General features: G+C 39.2%; 1 protein-coding gene across 7 annotated transcripts in view; it reads left to right on the plus strand.

Annotated features, from left to right (window-relative positions):
- The window catches only part of MAPRE2 (microtubule associated protein RP/EB family member 2), a 162,916-nt gene that overhangs the window by 85,512 nt on the left and 55,717 nt on the right, over positions 1 to 21,687 (plus strand). For all 7 annotated transcript variants that reach the window (XM_058277132.2, XM_058277134.2, XM_071208633.1 and 4 more), the window contains one exon: positions 12,620 to 12,747. In XM_058277132.2, coding sequence (XP_058133115.1) covers positions 12,627 to 12,747 — 121 coding nt within the window. In that variant the 5' untranslated portion in view covers positions 12,620 to 12,626. The remainder of the gene's footprint in view (positions 1 to 12,619; positions 12,748 to 21,687) is intronic.

Below are 21,687 nucleotides of genomic sequence, written 5' to 3' on the forward strand. Positions count from 1 at the left end.
CTCAAAATAAAATTTAATTGAAAAAGAGGGGAAATAACTAAAGAAAGTACATGTTCTAGGAATCAAGGAGGAAGGAGTTTTATTTAAACACATTAAAATTATGCAATTGAATATATTGTGATACAGCTGCACAATGAAATATAATGCAAATATTACACATGAAGAAGATAAACAAAATGTTATGTTAACAGAAACAAGCAGACTGTTACAAAAGCTTGTGTGTGTTGAGGAACCCATTTTTATAAATAAGTGTGTATGTATAATCCATATATAAAAGTGATCTAAAAAGATGTGAATATTAATGTTAACTGGGTGATAGGTTGAGTACTTTTAATTTTATTTTTATCTGTGTTTTCTACTTCTATAGTGAAAATACTGATTTTTTAATAAAACATTTTAAAATAAAAACTAGCATATTGATGTCTGTGTTTAAAAAACTTTTTTTTTTTGTAACTAGCATCCTATCTTGAGTTTGTTGTTTCTGTGCCTCATTAAACTAAATTTGAGGTTTTTTTTAGCCTTAATTTTAAATAGAGTCCTTTGGAGAATATAAACATTGTTAATTATTATAACAAGCTAAAGCTGAAATAATGTAAAGTAAAATAGGTATTTGAAACATTGAGTCAACCAGTGTGATATCAGGTCTTTAAGATTAGGAAACCAAAAAGCAAAAGCTTCAATTATTACTCAGTTATTGTTACTGAATTTAAACCTAATTTTTGTTTGTCAGTTTGTTTAAAGTCTCTAAATCAAATTAATCCTGGGAAAGTAGAAACTAAGTGCAGGGTAGCGGGGGATACTTACCACATTTATGAAGGGTGGTGGGGTTGCTGAAAATTTATGAATTTCATCTGATTAAATTAGCTCAAATTGTTGGTAATTTTTAACACACATACCCACTCTAGAATTAATTTCATCCCCCCATCTTTTGTACTCATTAGACATTTTTTCTATAGTAACATCTCTAATTTATTTAGTCAAATAGTTTATAAGGTCTTCTCATGAGTCATTTCCTTACAGTTATCTCTGAATGCTTATTAACTGACTGCTGTCGTTCTGTCATTAAGTAACTTCTCAAGCTTAGCAAAACATTTCAAACTTAGTAGGGTCCACTATCCCCCATGTTTCTTAAACTATGCTACAGTGTGTTAAACTTTGTCCTTTGCTCTTGTAAGTCCTCATGTGATAGAACTGCAGGCTATAACAGGGAGACATTAAGAAGCTTCAAAACTTCCACTCTCTTCTACAAACCCAGCTGTCTTCTCAGGCCTCTGCCCCTGAGTATGATACAGTTCCTGTCCACTATTTGGAGACGTTTTACTGAAATGCTCAGTTTCAGTACCTCCCTTTGAGAACTGTAGTGATAATACATTGATGCTAGAGATATAATTTTTGACCTGTGACGAGACTATAGGGAGAAGAGTAGAGTAGTACTGCAAGTTAAGTGTGTGTGTATGAGAGAGAGGGAGAGAGAATTGATTTTTGTCAGTGGCAGCTGACTTTCCTAGCTAAGGCAAAAGTCTGTTAGTCCCTTCTTCATTCTTCCTTCCAGTAAAAAACGGTGAATAAGTTTATCGCTTTAAAAAACAAAACAAAACAAAACAAAAAACAAAAGACAGGCCTCTTCTACTACTACAATGGACAAGAAAGGTAGGATTGGTGTCTAGGTGCCCAAGGAAGAATATCAGGAAACTAGGGAAGTGGAAAGAAGAGTGAGCTCTGAGTCTGGGATGGAAGAGATGGGCCAGTTAAGTTCTCTGCTGAAATGTCGACAGCCATCTCATATGGGGAAGGAAGTTTGGGGGGTAGTGCTGTGGGGGAACTGGAGATGAACTAGTGCTCCTAGTTTTGATTGTATTTCTCTGTGGCTCCACCAATTTGGCTGAACATAGCTAATCTTAGTTCAGCTATAGCAGTGGCTGAAATTTCCTTTTTTTAGCAAGATCCTCATAATGTGCAGTAGAGGTCCCATCTCATAACTCACAAGGTGTTCTCTGGCGGGAGGGGAATAGGTTAGATGGGAAAGCTAATCAGTATGTTGTCAACTAAAGGTAAAATTTAAGAAGTTTAATGTACTCTTTTCCAACCTGAAATTTGCCATTTTGATTCCATGTTAGAGTCTGCTCTGGAATGGACTAAGGAAAGACAGGCAGGCAAGGAGGGCTACAAGGATATGAGTATGCATTACCCATTTTGGAGTCCTCTTCAACATTGGCCTGCACTTTCCTGTTAATAGGCTTAACTTTATTGGTACTACATTTTCCATTTCCATTTCAAACTGTTCCCGAGACTTTAAAAAATGAATTTTACCATAATATAAATACAGACCTTTGGATAGGCACCAGCCCCAAGGGTGAAATACTGAGAGATTTGTTTTATTTTTTAGAAGAAATCGATTTTTCTAAACATAGTCAAGATACCAATCTGAAGTCTTTTAATAGCGTTGAAAAAAATTATTAGCAGTAATATACAGGGTCTCTTTCCATTTTAACTAAACTACCAGAAAAAGCAAATTGAGAGGCTCAAATCCAAGATATGTAGTTACTAGAAATGTAAAATGTGGTGATTCCTAAAATATCAGCCTGGCTTATATGTTACAGCTGGCAGGCTTTCGAGCCAAAAATCATTCCCAGCAATAACCTGAGTAACTAGTCTACCCAAGGAAACTTCTGTAAAAATTTCATCTTGGTTAAAGTGAAAATGCAAAACAATGTCTTGGTAGAATGAAAAAAAGTAAAAATGGTTTTATTAAAGACCACATTTTTGTCCTCATTTGGGTTCTTCTTCCTTTCCGTTTACTATCATGACAAAAAGAGCAGGAAGGGACTTGGTAGGAAGAAGTCTAGCATCGAGTCTTGGGTCCACATTGTGATTTTGACAAGCCTCCAAACCTCTCTTAAGTATCATTTCCTGCATAATGGCATAAAAACAGTACCTATCACAGAGCATTGTTGTGGAAGACCAAATGAGAAAGTGCATGTGAGCTGCTTAGTCCTGTACTGGACACATGGTAAGTATTCAATAAATGTCAGTCGTTCCATCATACATCTAGTCCTTTTGCTTTACCAGTGAAGAAAAGGAGATCCAAAGTTGCCCAATTTACCGGACTAATTGATGATAGCTCTGGAACCAGAAGCAAGTGCCCCTGACTCCTAGGCCAGTGCTCTAATAGAGCTGCAGTATAACTAGTCAACTTTCAGATCTGTGTTCGAGACAGAGGAAGTTATACATTTTTCTGCTTACATCTGCATTTTTAAGGACAAAGGCCTTTAATCCACTCAACCCTGACTTATTCCTTCCTGGCATTTCCCATAGCAATGGAGACAGGTAATTGGCAGTCACTTACATGGTATGCTTTCGGGCACCCTGTGAATTTCTCCTTCTACAAACCTGCCACACATGCATTCAGTCAGTATTTCTTGTGTACCTACTATGTGCTAGGTACTGGTGTAGACCCATGAGATACAGCAGTAAGCAAAAATATTCTCTAAGTTCCTGTCTTCATAGAGCTTACATTCTGGGGGCAGGATGTAGTAGACAAACTGTAAACAAATGATAATTACAAATTATTTTAGTATGATGAAGAAAAGAACAGGGTGATGTGGGAATAACTGGAGGAAGCCACATAGGATAGGGTGGTCTGGGAAGGCTTGCTGAGGAGGTGACATTCGAACTGACTCTGAAGCGTAAGATGCAGCCACTGTTGCCAAGTGCTGAGAATGAGTAATCAAAGTTGGGCTGAGGTCTCTACCATAGAAGCTTCTCTTCTTTGCTTAAGACCTTGAGCTCTAATTATCTGGAAGGATTAACCTTGAAGCTGTCATCCATATCTGTTTTTTATTACGTGAACAGTTAGAGAAATCAGAAAGCTGAAAATGCTAAATACCTGAGGATGGGCCACCATCGGGAATCCGAAACTGAGAAACATGAGGCACTAGGGCCACCTCCAGCAGAGTGTGCCCACCACACCTTTTTGTCCTCAGTGGCCTCATAGTTGTTTGATTGCCACACACTCTTCTGCTCCATCTCGTGCACCTAATTTCACGAAGGGCAGATTAACAACTTGAGTGGCCACCCACCACGGTGGCAGCAGCACCCATGTCCTGGGAGGTTGACCTGTGGTCAGGCTAAGTGGGGGAGGTTTGGGCTTATTGGAAATGACTTGGGATCATGAGAGAGAGCTAAGGTCAGGGTGGGAAGGAACAGGGCCAACTAGGGCTGGGAAACTGAAAAGAAGGCAGATGGTTGAGAAGGAGTGGAGTACTGGAGCCAAGTAGGAGGACGGGAGGCTGAACAGAAGTTGGTGCCCTGAGGAGACCAGCCAAGCCCTGTGGCATGGGAATGAGCTCTGGGTCATTGAAATTATTTTCAGAGCATGGACCAAGCCACCCACTGCTTGAAACAGATGGGCATTTAGGCCAATATAATCAACTGCATTTCTGACCATATGAAGAAACATATGCCTGTTTTTCAGCGTGCGCGCATGTGTGCGTGTTTATAGCCTTAGCCTATTAATCTCTTATATGCAGTTAAGTTTCATTCATATTAGTGGACATTATGAATGCCACAAAGAACTTTTTTGGAATTCCAGAATTTCTTCATTCCTTGGATAAGAGCCAGCTTTCCAAGGAAAGTTGCCATTGATTTGTTAATTCTCAGTTAAAACAAAACAAAACCCTACATATGCTGTTTTGAGAGTTTCATTCTTTTTTTCACTTAGTTAAAATATGGTGGGCATCCAAATTAAGGACTCCATGCAAGTAGCCACCTAATGAATGATACTTGAAGGGGGTTCATACAGATAAGGAAAAAGGCTTTAAAAATGGGGATAGGCTTTATAGAATCTCCTTTTGCAGGCAGTTGGAGAAATATGTGTGTTTTGGTCATATTTAATTTTTTTTTAATAGTACATAAAATACTAGGGGTTATGGCAGGAAAGAGCTTGATCTGTTTTTAAAAGCAGTAGTAAATGGTGAAAGGGAGGGGCACCCTGAAAAGAATATTATTTTTATGTTCAGTCTCTCTGGGAGGTGACAGTTATTAGCTGGAGTTAGAGGATTTCTGATTGTCAGACTAAATGGACCTTTGTGCCCACATTAAACACTTCATGATTAAGTGATGAGTGATAACGAAGAGCACATGACTATCACGGTGATAGGCAACCTAGTAAAGCTTGGAATAAAGAGCAGGCAGCTCAGCACTCTTATAAATCCCATGAGCCTACGGATGTCATAGAATAACTTTAAGACACAAACATTTCTCAAAGCAGCTTAGTAATAAAGATACCTACACTGATTTTCTTCATGTGTCCTAAAATTGCAAATAATCTGATTTTGAGAAAAGAGTATCTGTATTGTAGTAAACCATGTATTTACTAAAATAGATCATTATATGTTAATTATTAAATATGAAAATTAAATATTACCCGGAATATTACTATTTTGATTATAATAAATATATGGATATGTGTATTGTATAATTCAGTCATCCTTGTCTGAAGTCAGCAGAGCACTCATACATCTGCTACTTCCAGAGGCCCTTTTATTCCCTCGTGGCCACTCCCCAGGGAGAGTGTGTCCTTGGGGAGTTAGCCTTGCTCTGTCTATTCTAATCTCATAACTGAGTCCCGTAACACTGTAAAAATAAAACAGATGCACATTTGCCCATGGTGGCTTTAAGTGTGTTATTACCTGAAGACAGTAAATGACTCTTAAATTCCCATTCCAGTCCTAGAATCCATGCATTCATTAGTTATGCCACAACATAAAGAGAAGCTTTAATACCTGATTTTAATTGATCTCTATCTAGTTTTTGTAATGTTCCTTCAGGGAGATTTCCTCTTGTCTTTCAAAGATATACTTTTTGACACTATCTGTACTCATTCCCCATCTCTGTCCTCAAGTACTTTCTCCCTGTCCCCATATTTTGGGGCGCACATAGTGATAAATAGAGAATTATCTGGAGATGTTTTTTCTGTGATGCACTGTTTAAATCCTGCCCCTCACGGAATTGAGTATAGAGAATGAATTATGCACAGCTGAAAAGTGGGGAAGTTTCTGGTTCAGGGGACACATTTAAGCTCACTCCCTACTCCTGCCCAGTTCATTATTAGGGGCAGCCGCAGGAGACTTAACTTCAGCCTTTTGTTACCGGGGCCAGAAGGAGGCGTTCAGGCAGAATCTCTTTGTGTTGAGAGGCTTCTCAGATGAAAACCCTCTACTTGAAGGTATGTGGTTGGGCTCTCTACAGCCGCTCTCCAGCAAATGACATCACAATGTCTATTCTAATGCAAAAGTGGCCTTTGAGGACAACTTTAGCACTCCTTCCTTTGGCTCAGCATTTAATTTCCTAGTATAAATGTACATTTTTTTTTCTTCAGAATACTTACGGATTACTTTAGAAAGGTGCTTCCCCACCGACTAGCTTGTAAGAGAAAAAATACTATTATATCAATAATTGGCTAAATCTCTTTTCATATTGACAAAGTAAACTATCCCACAATATTTGTGGATACTTAGGAGTGTGTACAAAATGACGATTTCTGTTAGAAAAACAAAAACAGTTCTCCCTGTTGAGTCAGCAGCCATGGTTGTGTGTTTGAAGCAGTCACTTGAAGACACTTGAAGGGAACTCTAAAACCTGGTCAGCTGGAAATGGCTGCCATGAAAACATTAATATTTTTAAGCCTCACTTAAGAAACCACTTCGGTTATAGGTTATAATAAGGGCTTCAGAAATCATTATGTGCCCAAGGTCAAAGAAATAAATTTCTCAGGTGAAAGGAAAATACCAGTATTTGCATCTCCTCTCCATCTGCTCTGTTTTCATTTATGTGAAACTGGGTAAAGGGGGGTTGCAGGTATTAATCTTGGGTTGTGGTTTACTTCTCCCAGGGATAGGGGAACATGTGGAGAGTAGATTCTGTTACAAGAGAGAAGAAAGACGTAACAAATATGGGTATAGTTGTCCGTGCAAAATGTTGAATGAAGGATATTGGCGTAGAGTTAGCTGAATTTTCAGAATAATTTATGAAGTACATATGGACACTTTCAGGGAGTGACATGAATGTGGTGACTTAAGTCAGGAAGAGTTTTTAAATGTTCAGCCTAAGAGTGGGTTTTGGGCAAATTTAAGCCAAATGGAACCCTCTTGCAGAGCAGCAGAGAATAGCCAACCACTTAGGGACGGCTGTTCTCCTACAGATGGTCATGTCTAAACTTGAGAGGGCTGGCAAACTCAGATTTCAGTTTTTCAAAAATCACATTCAAAATAAGCTCCACATGCCTCATTCCCAAAATCAGTTTGTCAAACCCATCTCCTTATATGCACACACCCAAAAGGGGACCAGTGCCAGGGTCCTGGGATACCTGGCCTCTGTGAGACCTACTGGGAAAAAAAATACCAGGTTTACCTCCAAAAGGAGTGATCAAAGTGTGAAGGGGAGGAGAGGAGGAAAAGGAAGCCCTTCCTGAAAGTATGACTGGTGTAGTCTATTTGTAAGGGGTGCAGTGGGGCAGAGAGACAAAACGAATGACGAAAGAACTAATTTCATTTAAAGGCCACACATAATACTAGTAGCTATGACATTCTGCATATTTGTCTGAGTTGAAGTGACACTCCTCTGGAATAATTCACAAACCTTGCCAAATTCGTTCTTAGACAAAACTGTAGAATATTTTGTAATCAGTTTTTGGTCCCAAGGCTGGTAAGGTGGAGGAATGCATATTTTGGTTACCACTGTTAGGCTTTGCTCTCTAGGCTAACTCAAAGTCTCACTGAGTCATATAAAATTCCTTTTGTTTTAGTAAGCCAAAGTGCAGTTCCTAATGTGTGTGGACAAAGGATAAACGTGCTTTCCCCCTCCATCACACCCCAGGGTTGAATGCCGGAGGAAAACCAACACCTGCCATGCAGCCTGAGGCTGTGCTTTTAACTTTAACCAAGTCTTGTGTGTCAGTGGTCACCGTCCACAGACAGGCCAGAATTGCACCTTTACCCCTGGAGGGATGAAGCAATTTTTGTTTTTCTGTGTTTTTCTCTCTCCTGTTCATAAACAGCAACAACAACAAAACCTCCCGCATACAAAAAAACAAAATAACCTCCCACCTATATATTGCCAGCTTCACTCAGAAAAGCGGTATGTAAATATGTTATGATTATTAGTTTATTTTCAATTGAATGCAAATTCATTTTGCAAGTAAAATTTAAATACCCTGTTAAAATATGGTGACCCAGAGACTAATGCTAGGCATTTGTCCCTAGCTTGTCCTCTTGTCTTCTCCTTTCTATTGCACTTACAGGTCTTGAGCACAGAGTGATCTGGTAAGATGCTGATGAAAAGCCACAGTGCTTTGATTTCCTTCTTTTCTCCTTTGGCATAGAGGTTAGATGGCAGGTCATCTGAGAAGAAACTGTCATTTCTGTATTAAAAATCATGCCAGAGATCCAAAATAAACCCAGCACAGGGCATTGGCTCTTTATTCTGTGGCATTTCACTTTTTGTTGTTTTTATTTTCTTATTCTTTTTTTTTTTTTTTTTTTTTTTTGTCTGCATCTATTGAAATTTCTTGGGAAACTTAAAAACTTAACATTTTGAATTATCATTCCTCCTCTTATGGACATTCATATATTTGTAAATACTCTCAGACACTAAGAGTTCTGAATTGAAGTTTGGCCTCCCATTTATCAGATAATGTGACCTGTCAGGAAACTGTGAGTTTGCATCTGTAAGTAAAGCAAATAATTTGTCCCCTGCCTTCCTCACAGGATTATTTCAGGGATCAAAATGGGAACATGGAGTCACTTTAACTCCTAAAATGATCTAAAAATTCCGTGTTATCCCTACAGCATTTCTGCAGAATAGGCAAGGGTGCTTACTTTGACCTTATTTTGTATCATAGATGAGGCATAAATTATAATGACATCTCAGGATTTTTAGAGTGTATCCAGGGAAAGTCTATGCCTATTAAATGCTTTCTCACCAACCCTAAATTTAACATTGGAAAAAATACAAATGTCCTTTTGTGAATGTTTTAACCTCCTGGTTGACTTAAGTTTGGCAAGATTATGCAGCTGTAGAAAAATTGGGAGCTGCGGGAGTTGGGGGGAAAAAACGGTAGGTGGCAGAGCAGGAATAGAATTCTTTTTCCATTTGTCCTCCACCTAAGAAACTGGAGGTTCAGGAGAAGGTCTGCTTCAGTGGAGAGGGAATCCAGAGCCAGAACCAACTGGGTTCCATTCAGGAGATGGTGCATGGCTGGGGTGGGCAACAAAAGAAGGAAAAGGCGGTCATGAAATGAAATTAGAAGTGTCTTGGCTGAAATTTGGAGGAGGAAGGTGGATAAGAATTTTCTAATGAGCATGGATGGTAAATAAACTGTTGATTCTGTTGCTAGTAATTTGAAGTAGACATTGAAATCTATTTATTTTATGTGTTGTCATTGTTTTATTTTAGGAAATGTGAAAAGGTATTTGTAAGCTTCATGGGTTCACCCTTACTCTTGCTCTGTCCTCTAACCTCTTTTTCCCACAAGTCTCTTACCACATGGTTGCGCCTACTGCAGGGTTTCTGGGGATTGCAGCTGTGTTGTTACCCAGGGGATATGGTAGAGGTTAGAGTGGTGAGTCCTGGTAACTAATTAACCAGAATTTTTCTAATCCACAAATCAGTGCTATTTTCATTGTTTACCTGGTCGTCACAAATAAGCTCCTTGAAAGCAGATAGTACCCTTACTTGACTTTCTGATGCTGAAAGCCTTATTTAGATATGAAAAGACAATTGGTGTTCTTTAGTGAATGTTACCAATGAAGATCTGGAGGAAAGGGCTGGTGATTCATTGACACAACCTGCCCAGATAACCGGCTTCCTTTCCTCATGACTTTTTAAAAAAGCTGTCCTAACTCTTCTGCATAGCCTTTTGTTATGTATTTCTTTCTGTTATGTAACCAGAGGAAATTTGCACTCATGTATTTGTATGTGGAGTATATTTCTAAAACACAAATCTGATTGTATCTTCCCTGCTTTGTGTTTAGTTTTGCATTTTAATCATCTGGAGCAACAACAACAAAAAAAGATTTCAAATTGGTTTGGTGCCATCTAGCACAATTCTGGGCCTCAGTTCCTCATCTTCCATTGCTATATTGGCTGGTAATGCGAACGCATTTCAGTACTGCCTGAGGGAGAAACCATTGGAAAAGTAAATTAGTTGCCAAAAGTTATTCCGGTATATGAAAATTGTATCAAGCAGTCCAAAATATTTTGAATTTTGAATTATCATACTAATGTTCTACATCTTTTGAATTATCCTTTTAAAACTTTTAAGTAATTTACATAGATGGTAAAAAAAAAATTGGGTATTAAAAAGTTTTGTTTAATAAATCAATAGACAAAACACTGGAAGTTATTAATCCAAAACTAAAAAGCCCTTAAAATTAGTTTAGAAAAGCAATTTTGGCTGCGTTACCTGAGATAGAAATGCCTTGGGTTTTTTCGATCATCAGGGCCAGAAGATTTAGAGATGAAAGCACTCCTCAGGGGTGGATGGATGGATGGATGGATGGATGGATGGATGCCGATATCCATAGCTCTATATCTAGCTCTTGACATATAGATATATACCTATATCTTTGTGTGTATGTGTGTGTGTATATATATATCTTCATATATTCACATGCACATTTATTTATAAATAAAATTTTCCTTTAGTACTGTGAAGCAGAAAACAGATTTCTATTGCTTAGAGGATTATGAGAATTAATTAGAACTCCAAAAGCAACTACAATTTTGAGAAAACCTGCTTAAAAATACTATTTCTACATCTCTAAATATCATTTTCCTGTGAAAGGAGTCAGGGATCCTTGGAGGAAATGACTAGTTTTATGTTTAAGACAGGAAATGCAAAGAAATGTACATATTAGAAAGCAAGAAAATCATTAAAGACCACTAGAATCTTGTGAAAAGAACTCAAAGCCAACTTATATAAGATCTTACTGGTTTCCATCAATAAAGACATAAGCTACAATGGATTGAAATTTATGAGTTCATAATGGTACTTTAAAAATAAAAATAAAAACCTCATTGGTTGTGTTTGGAGAATACTAGGGAACTACCTCATTGTTTTGAAAGCTAGTGAACAAAGTGAATTAATCAGGCACCTTCCCTGTCTTTATATGACCTGTAGCTTCAGAGGGGAAGTTTCTTTTTGTAGAATTATTCCAGCTTATGAATGAAGAATAAATAACAATATCATTCTCAAGTCTCAAGGGATTATTATATCTTGAAAAATATCATCAATGGCTAATAATGTCAAAAAAGGAGTTAATCAAACATTATGTACCTTCTTATTTAAGTTCAAACACCACATGAAGCAGTCTTGCCCCCTCCCCCATTCGAACTTGAATCAGATCATGCTTCTAGATTGAATTACTAGTTTATAGAAGTTCAAGGAATGGGAACATGTTAAATATACCATAGGGACAAAATGAGCAAAATCCAGATTGTGGGAAACATTATAAGACAAAGAATCCTTTTACTTCAACAGCAATAACAACAGCAACAAAAGAAATTTCAAGGAAAAACTAGAAATGGAGAAGAAACCTGTAGATAAAAATTAGTGAGTAAGGAAAAGCTCCATACTGAGTTGACAGAAGTTTGAATCAGCGTGACAGCTTTTGAAATTACTCTGAAGAGCCAGTAAGATTTGCTGGTGGTCTACATGTAGTGATGAGAGAAAGAGAAGTCAAGAAGGATGACTGAGGGAAGCTGATTTGGCTCAACTGATAAAGCATCCGCCTACCACATGGGAGGTCCAGGGTTCAAACCCAGGGTCTCCTGACCTGTGTGGTGAGCTAGCCCACACGCAGTGCTGATGCGCACAAGAAGTGCCATGCCCCTCAGAGGAGTCCCCACATGTAAGAAGAGCCACCCTGCATGAAAGAAAAAAAAAAGGTGCAGCCTGCCTAGGAGTGGTACTGCACACACGGATAGCTGTGGCAGCAAGGTGGTGCAAAAAAAAGAGAGATTCCCGGTGCTGCTGACAAGAATACAGGCGGACACAGAAGAACACACAGAGAATGGACAAGAGAGCAGACAACTGGGGTTTGGGGGGAGAGGAAAAAAAAAAGAAGGGTGACTGTATTTTAGCCTGAAAAACTGAATACAGTGGAGCTGCCATTGACATTCCTAAGGATGAGCATACTGGGGGAGTTGCCGATTGGCAAGTACTTGTAAACTATGAAATGCTATATAAAACAAAAAGATCATGTTGGTTGGTGTATACTGTTACAGACCTGCTAACTTTTTCATACCACATAGACTTAAGGACAAAAGTGAGACTCAAAATAGCTTTATGACCTAGGAATCTGAGAACCTGAAGAACATTTGGGTCTCTTTGAGGGAGAGGGAAAATGGTCCTACATGAAAAAACAAGAAATTTAGTCATAGCATGGCAAATAAGTAGAATATACATAGAGAAAGAGAAGCTAAAGGGCTTAGGACGGAACTTGTACATCCCCTAGAACTCTGCCAGAGATCCTATCCTGACTCTGAATAGGTGTCGTTTATGTTTCTGTGTTGATTTTTTCTTGTAGATAAACAAGCTTGTTTGTTTGTTTGTTTCCAGTTGGGGAATGGCGGTCAATGTGTATTCTACCTCGATAACCCAAGAGACTATGAGCAGACACGACATCATTGCGTGGGTTAATGATATAGTATCTTTAAACTACACAAAAGTGGAACAGCTTTGTTCAGGTAAGAGATTATCTTTTATGTAGTTACCTAAATATTTACTGTCTGTCATGTAGAATGTGATTTTATGAGTCATAGATAATGTATTTGGGTAGGAAAAATACATATCAGTCAGGTGTAAGTGGAGAACATGTGAAAAAATGTTTATGAGCGTTTAGCGCATAGAGCCATCCGGACGTGTATTGTCAACAGTTTCTTGCTTTGAGCTATTGTCATGCCTTTCAACGTGATCATCTCCTAGCTTTTTCTCTGTCTTCCCTTGTCTGTCACCACACTTACTCTTCTAAATAGAATCCTTCAGGACTCTACATTGTCCTTATTATAGGAGAAAAGTCAAACTGCTTTAATGTGGCTCATAAGGTCCTTTCCATTCTGACTCCAACCCATCACCTCAGTTTCATCCTCCACTTGTCTCTCCCTGTGTCTCAGTCCTACAAAATGCTCTCTGTTCCCTAAAGACTCCTTCCCTTTTACATTCTGTAGCTTTTCTCATGCTCCCTTCCCTTTGCTGGGAAAGGCTTTCCCTTTCTTTCTCACATGTGGTAAAATCCTGTTCATGCTTTAAAATCCAGCTCAGTTGCCACCTGCTCTGTTGAAGCATCCACAGCACCCCAGATTCCACAGTGTTCCCCTGACCCTGTGCCCACCCCTCCAGTATCACTTGACATACTGTGTCACGATATCTGGTTCTTCCTCCCCTGTCCTTGAGGGCAGGAATCTACTTATTCTTTGTTGTGCATCTGCACTAGCATCATCCCTGGTACAGAGTAGGTCTACAAGAAATGTATATTGAGTTAAACTTGTTTAAAAAGCAAAAAGATTTGAATTAGTGGTAAAGTACAGGCATGTTATAGAAACATGCCAGTGGCATCTAAAAGTAATTCATTGTGTTTTTTGCAATTTTTATTGTGGTACCTTGTATAACATAAAATTTGTCATTTTAACCATTTTTAAGTGTATAATTCAGTGGCATTAATTACTTTTACAGTGTTGAAGTAAGTCATTCCTAAATTTGATTGCTTATCCAAGAAATAAATGGTCCTCCTTGTGGAAGCAAGAAGTATTTTCTTCTTAAGAACTAATAAAGTGAGATTTTTTCTTGCTTCCTCTGATTCTACCATGAGCATGGTATTAAACAGTAGAAAATATTACTCAAATGTATTCGTGTGAATTTTCATGAGACATTATAGATATGAAGGAGTCATCAGTTTCAGCCGATGCAGTGGTGTTGGATGTTCTGCTGTCTCCCAGTGGGTCGTGCGTAAAAAGACTTCATACAGTGCAGTAAGAATTTGGAAAGACCCCAATGTCTGAATAAATGTCGTAGTCACACTCGGATCATTGCTAAACCTGACACACACCAATTTATATTCTCACCCTTTGCCAGATCTGGATTTGATCAGAGTTAGACTAGAGGGCTAACTTTCAGTGCTCTTGACACCTTTTCTCCCTTGATCATTTTGCCCACCAGGAGAACAGAGACCAGTGGCCAGGATCTAGCCTTGCCTCACCCACCCTCTCTGTGCCTATGGCATGAAATTCTGTGATTTACCAGGTCGGTAGTGGGTACTCACTAACTCACTCTTTGCCCTTCAGTACAAGCTAGAGAAAGGCTGACTTAGACTGTGATGATGGACCAGGTATTTCATTGATGTCCTGAAAGTTACTTTCAGAAGCAACCCTATTGCATCTTTGTTTTTTATTTTATTAAAAAAAAATTTTTTTTAAGATATTAGATTACATAAATGTTGCATAAAAAAGATAGGAGATTCCCATATGTCCTGCTCCCAACACTGCCCACATTTACCCCCAACTCTATTGCATCTTAACATCAAATTTCCTCTTGCTCAAATTTTAAGGTGCTATGATCTTGCTGTGCATTCTTGGAGCTCTCTACTATCTTGTTTTTAATTTGTGGGGAAAAAGAAGAGGAGGTTCTGTTGTTAGCAATTCCTTTGTCAGCACATGAGCTTTGTATTCTAATTGTTTATTTATGGCTCTGTTTCTCCACAAAACTATGGTTTGCCTTTAGAACAGAAATAAAGCCGTTTCATCTTTGGATTCTGGTGCCTAGCACAGTGCCTCATGTATGCCGTTCTCTCAGAAACGCTAATGTCAGGAATGAATGAAAAGCAGTTTGCAACTGCTAGGAGGCAAAGACAGAAATTTGTATTTTACCCACAAAGTGGGTGTGTATACATGTGGATGAGGGGAGTGGGGTTGGGTATTAAGGAAGAGAGGCACAGAATGGAAGAGACAAGGAGAAGAGGTGATAGAGAAAATTCCCAGTCATGGGTCTTAAATGTTAAGGAACCTATGAGGTGTTTCCCGTGCCTAGAAATTTGCATTTTAACCACCACCGCAAGTAGTTTTGCTGCAGTCCAGAGCTTGCAGTAGATTTTAAATAAACCCCAAATCACTAAAAGTACAATTTCATTATCCAGAACCCATCTGGCACAGTTTCCTTATTTATAATTTAATCTGTGACTTTTCTTTTGTCTTTAGTCATGGCATTTAGTAGGAGAATACAATCTTTCTGTTTATTTATTTATGAACCTATTTATACCTTTATTATTCTAGAAGACATTTTAAAGCAGCTAGTATATTGCAATTAGGATGAGAATAAAACCAAATATTGTTGATCTAAGTGATTTATCTTTATCATATATAGGAGTGGTCAAATTTCTTGGGTTGAATATTTTTTTCTTGAGGTTTTTTTTTAAAGATTTATTTTATTTATTTATGTCCCCTTCCTCCCCTCCCCCCCGCAACCCCAGTTGTCTGTTCTCTGTGTCGTTTGCTGTGTGTTCTTCTTTTTGTCCGCTTCTGTTGTCAGCAGCATGGAAATCTGTGTTTCTTTTTGTTGCATCATCATGCTGCATCAGCTCTCAGTGTATGCGGCGCCATTCCTGGGCAGGCTGCACTTTCTTTCACGCTGGGTGGCTCTCCTTATGGGGCGCACTCCTTGCGCGTGGAGCTCCCCTACGCGGGGGACACCCCTGCGTGGCAGGGCACTCCTTGCGCGCATCAGCACTGCGCATGGGCCAGCTCCACACAGGTCAAGGAGGCCCGGGGTTTGAACCGCAGACCTCCCATGTGGTAGAGGGACGCCCTAACCACTGGGCCAAGTCTGCTTCCTTTGAGGTTTTATTTTAATTCTTTTTAGTTTACTGTGTGGAGTTTAATTTTAGTAATGTGCTCTGGAAAACTATACACAAATTATCTTCACATATTTACCTGAATTTTTTCTTGTTCAATAAAATCACTTCTCACTGTTTCTTAAAGGCTTATACTTCAGGCCTGGTAGTTTCTCTTTTGCCTTTTTTTCTGTTTGCATTATTTCCTGTTTCATTTTCAGCTAAGACATCTCCCTTCAGTTAAGATGAAAACTAACATCACCTTTTCTTTCATGCATGAAGAGCTAAAATACTGCCTTACATTTGTGCTCTATTTTTTTTCCCAGAATTTTCAGCCTTTGTAAAACATCTTTTTTGTTTCTATGTAAGCAATTTTAAAAGCTCTTTAAAAGAAAGGTATGTGAAATGGTATAAGGCTTGGAAATACATTGTAGTAAGTTGCAAACCTGTGAAGATGGCTCGTCTTCTCTCCTGTTATTTCACCTCAAACTTGACACATTTTTTTCTTTGAGCATTAAATCTGGGTCATGTAATCATATGCATGTTTGCCTTGCATTTATTTCTTGTCAGAAGCAAACTTTAAGTTTAAGAAAGTGTGCTGCGTGAATTGAGAGTGCTATCCATGGGTGTGGAGAATACTTACATGACAGTACTCTTCTCACCAGAACCAATACTGGTTTTGAAAATGAATGGTATTTGTGGATTTCCCATAGTGACATGGAGGGTGGGGGTCGAACCAAATGAAATATCAGATTGGATCAACTTCAAAACATTTTTTGTTTTTATTCAATTGCTTTATAATATTTATAAGGACAGTCAAAGGGGAGTGGGGCAGGGGATATTTTGTTTTTACTTTACCACCAGCTAAAACCAGTTTATTAGATGTTTTATAAGGTATTCAAGAAGGAGAATGGACAGCAAGGTGCTAACAATCCATTTAAGAAAAAAGATGTAGCAACTTTAGATACCTAATTGGAGATAATAGAAAGCTTAGAGGACTCTATGGAGAGAAAGGGGAAAAGGGATGGGAGTGGAAGAAAACGTAGCTTTTTCTATATCTTCTTCCTCCCCTTTCATCCCCTAGCCCTACCATGCAGCTTCTTCACAGCTTATTTCTGACATCCATTTTTCTGTGGCCCAGGCCTCTCCCCTAGGCTAGACTCAGCTGCAAAGCCATTGAATCCATTGCTGGGTCACAGCCAGAGCTTGGCAGGCTGGCCTGTGACGGTCAGTCCGTCTGAAGTCTGGAGCAGCACCCTGCTCTCTCCATGCACCCTTCCCCTTCCCCTCTCGTTCCACGGGACGAGCAAACAACTGCCTTATTCAGCAGGCTGAGATGCAGTCCACCTGTAAGGTGGGCACTGCCTGTGCCGTCACCACGTCCGCCTATGCTGGTTCAGTTACTTTTCCAGAGATTTTACTATTTTAACAAAATGTAATTTGAATTAAACCATTTTGGGAATGAAAAACTTAGGTATTTTCTTGACTAGCTTAAGAAAGAGACAGACTTGAACAGGATTTGATTCCATTTTGATTCCTGCTTCTCCAGGTTGCCTCAAGCTTTGTCTTGATCAAGTTTCTGGTGTTTTCTTTCAGCAAAGCTTCTGAACTGGCTGATGGTCGCACTTGTAATTTTTTGTAAGTGATGGCTTCATGTAAGGGGTTGGGGTTCCCTTAACATCCTAGGACACCCCCTCACCCCCCAGGTGTGAGCACCAGCCTCCCCCTGGGGCCGGTGTTACAGGTGCTGGGCTTTGCCCTCCTGGCAGTTTCCCCCAAGCCCAGCAGACTGTTCTTCATGACCATTTTTGGCTGCAGATTTGTCCTTGTTGAACAGGTTGATCCCAGCCTAGTATGGTGTCCCCTCTGTGTTCTCCCTGCTGTCCGCAGAGACCTCTGTCAGGAGGACAGGTTAGTGATGAAATCAGCTCAGAGTCTAAATTTAGTAGGACTTGTCTTGTGTTCTCCCTTCCTGAAACCAAGTAAGGATGTTCCGTCAGAGTCTGTAAGCGCCAGAGCTGACTTAGCTTTATAAAATCAAGGACTGTTATTGCTGGAAGAAAGCTAAGTCATCCTGGATTGTGTTACTGTTGTTAGAGATATAATTATATTATATGGAATATTCTTCATATTTGTGACATATAGAGGGTGGGGTTTTTTGGTTTTCTTTTTTGCTGACAGTTTTTTCTCTCTAATTTTACTTGGTTTAACCTAATTTAAAAAATCAGTTTACTTGGTCTTAGCATATGAACTGATTGGAGAGGAAGGTGGCAAAAAGTGAGGTGGGTAATGGGGAGAGGTCTCCCTTCAGTTTAGTTGCTGCTGTGGGTAATATACTCGTATCTCCACTAATGCATGAGTTGAAAGGGAGTTTAATTTTAGGGGTAGAATATAGAATATATTGATTCTTATTCCTTCTACCTTTTTTATTCACATATTTTGATGCTTTGTTACTAAAGATAAACCTGATTTGATGGGGTTTTTGTTTTTTTGTTTTGTTTTGTTTGTTGCTTTTTGTAATGCTGTTTAAACACCATAGTGAATAAAGTATGTATACATTCACTTTCTTTTATCAAACTGGTGCTGTAATTTTTTTTTACTTATGCACATGTATATTTGTGAAAGCAATCTGCCACATCTTCCGTTCTGATAATTTTGTTTTATTTAACAACTTTTGAGCCCTTCTTTCGGCTAGGTCCTGGGGACCTGATGACAAATGCCATATGGACATTGTCCTAGAAGAGCTCAGCACAGCAGGGTACTGGCCTACAAAAGCCTACCAGGCTGTAGCAAGTGCTATTTTGGAAGAGCTTTTAGCATACAAAGGAAGAGTAATGAAAGTGGTGGGGAGATGGGGAGTCAGTGGAGACAGAAGTTCTGATTTTTTGGGAGTGGCTAGTGCTGTCTCAGTGACATTGAATGGCTCTAATTTGGGAAACACCTCTGAAATGCCAGTCATCCGGTGACTAGTACGCAGGACAAGGTGTGGAGTACTTACTTTTATCCACCCTGACTGGCTCCCCAGGCCAGGGTGGCCTTTCTCTTATTACGTGGGGATTCTAGTCAGTAAAAGGGATGTGTTTTATTAGGTACATGCAGCAACTTAAATACATGAAGCATGTTGTCTTCTCTAAGAGAAATGTAAAGGGTTTTTCCTGATGATCTCATCCTATGAGTATGCGAAATTGTTTTTCGGCTACTTGTTTGAAGCAACTGTGTATACATGTGGGATATTCTCATGGAAACCATAGAATTGCTATCTTCTTTGGGAGGATGCCACAGATTTTTAAAGCCTGTGAAACCAAACCTCTGTGATAACTGCTGGGTCTCTAAACACATAGGTGTCATGTGACTACATTAGCATTTTCTCAGGAACACACCTACAGGTACATCTTTCTTTTCTTACCCATTTATACTGGAATGCCTCCAGGCTAGTGATAAATATCCTAAACTACAGGACATCAAAAAAAAAAAACAGGCCATAAAAATAGAGCACCTGGGATATAATTATTTTATTGAAGGCTACAATATATACAGTATTCCCTTGCTAAAAATTAAGGAACAAGTAATCAAAATGAACTTAATATAGTGCCTTAACAGGGACGAATCAAATCGGTGGCATATTGGAAACTTAGATTGCCTTCAAGAATTCACAGTGAGATCACAAAAATTTCAGTAATTATAGGAATCTGTATAAGCAGCATTACTGGTTAAATCCTAGCCTTTCATCTCTTACATTTTCCCTTATCTGGGAGAATTTCCCAGGTGTCAGAGATGATGAAATCTTCAGGGTTCTTATTAAGTATACCACTAATTCACAATTTTCCCTTGGGCTCAGGTTCTTTTTCTTCTAATCTACTATAACAAAACCCAGGTCTTAAGTTTTCCCTGCTCAAAAACCATGAACGGGTTCAAGCATGTGAATCTAGAAATGAGAACTGCTGCACCATGGGCAGGTCATCAGAAGAGATGTTGGGTGGGTTCAAGTAATAAAGATGAAATTGATAAGGGTTTAGTTGTTAGACCAGTTAATGAGCCACTGAAACCCCAGCACAGGGTCTACAGCCCCAGGGGTCTCAGTGAAGGTTGTTGAAAACACAGGGCTGAAGCCCAAGGCTTGATAACTTTGTCTTATTTATATACATAATTCTAATTATAGAAATTTTTAGGGGGACACAGATGTGGCTCAACCAACTGGGCTCCCATCTACCATATAGGAGGTTCAGGGTTTGATGCCCAGGGCCTCCTGGAGAGGGCAACCTGGCCCACGCAGAGTGCTGGCCCACGTGGGAATGCTGTCCTGCGCAGGAAAGCCACCTGCACAGGAGTGCTGGCCGACACGGGGAGCTGGTGCAGCAAAGTGATGCAACAAGAGACACAGAGGAGAGAAAATAAGAAGACACAGCAGAACTGAGAGCTGAGGTGGTACAAGAGAGTAATCACCTCTCTCCCACTCCAGAAGGTCCCAGGATCGGTTCCCTAATGAGAATACAAGCAGACACTGAAGAACACACAGCAAATGAACATAGCAAATGAACCAGGGTGGGGAGTAGGGAATAAATAAAAAAATAAATCTTTAAATAAAGAAACCTTTAGGGCCCTGTGCTGGTTTGAGTCTTTTGTGGACCCCAGAAAATTATATTCTTAAGCCAACCCATTCCTGTGTATGTAAACCTATTTTATGTGTGAGACCTTTGGGTTAGATTCATTCAAGGAAACTTTTGATTAGATCACTTTGATTAGATTGCTGCTTCAGTTAAGGGCCTTTGATTACATGACAGGACCCAGAGTGGGTCCTAACCGTCTTACTTGGAGTCCTTTCTAAAGGGAGGACTAAAAGCAGAGACACACAGAAAGAAGCAGTAGAATGGCGCCGCCCACACTTCCCGTGCCGCTGACGACAACAGAAGCGGACAAAGAAACAAGACGCAGCAAATAGACACCAAGAACAGACAACCAGGGGAGGGGGGGGGGGAATTAAATAAATAAATAAATCTTTAAAAAAAAAAAAAAAGAAAGAAAGAAGCAGTAGAGACAGAGAAGAACCCAAAAGCTGGAATAGTGGAACACAGAGGCTGAAAGGAAGCCATTTTAGCCCAAAAAGATGAAACCTGGAAGATAAGGGAGAGACAGCCATGTGCCTGATCATCCGCAGCTGAGCTCGGAGAGAAAGTGAGCCTGGAGGAGAAAGCAGAGACCACCAGGGCTGCCATTGTGCCTTACCATGTGGCAAGAGTCCAGGATTGCCAGCAGCTGGCTTTTGGTGAGACAGCTCTGATGATGCCTTGATTTGGACATTTTCACAGCTGCAAAATTATAAGCTTTTAACCTAATAAATTCCCATTATTAAGGCCATCCCATTTCTGGTATATTACATTGGCAGCTTTTAGTAAACTAAGACAGGCCCCTGCTCTATTTTATGGTTAGACGCTTACTTTTAAAGCATATGATGCTCTGCATATTTTGAAGTCATTCACCAAGATCTATAAAAACAAGTATCTTAATAAGAAAAAAAAAAGGTATGTTCCAGAAAGTTATTTTGATTTTTCTAAAGCTGTCAATTACTTTACATGATGGATTTTTTTCCCTTGTAAAACATTATTTTATATTCTTATTGCTATTTTTGTCTTCCCCTTTTCTCCTTTCTACCTTAAATCACCTGAAGACTTTAGCAGTAAGAACGTAAATTTGGGAGAAAATAGTAATTTCCTTTTATAAATGAATTTGTGATTTCTTAAACATCTTATTCATTTATCTGGGGAAAAACATAAGGACTGTGAAACCTTCAAATGTTTTTCAGTAGATA

The sequence above is a fragment of the Dasypus novemcinctus genome, chromosome 16 (genome assembly GCF_030445035.2).
Source record: "Dasypus novemcinctus isolate mDasNov1 chromosome 16, mDasNov1.1.hap2, whole genome shotgun sequence".
Lineage (NCBI taxonomy): Eukaryota > Metazoa > Chordata > Mammalia > Cingulata > Dasypodidae > Dasypus > Dasypus novemcinctus.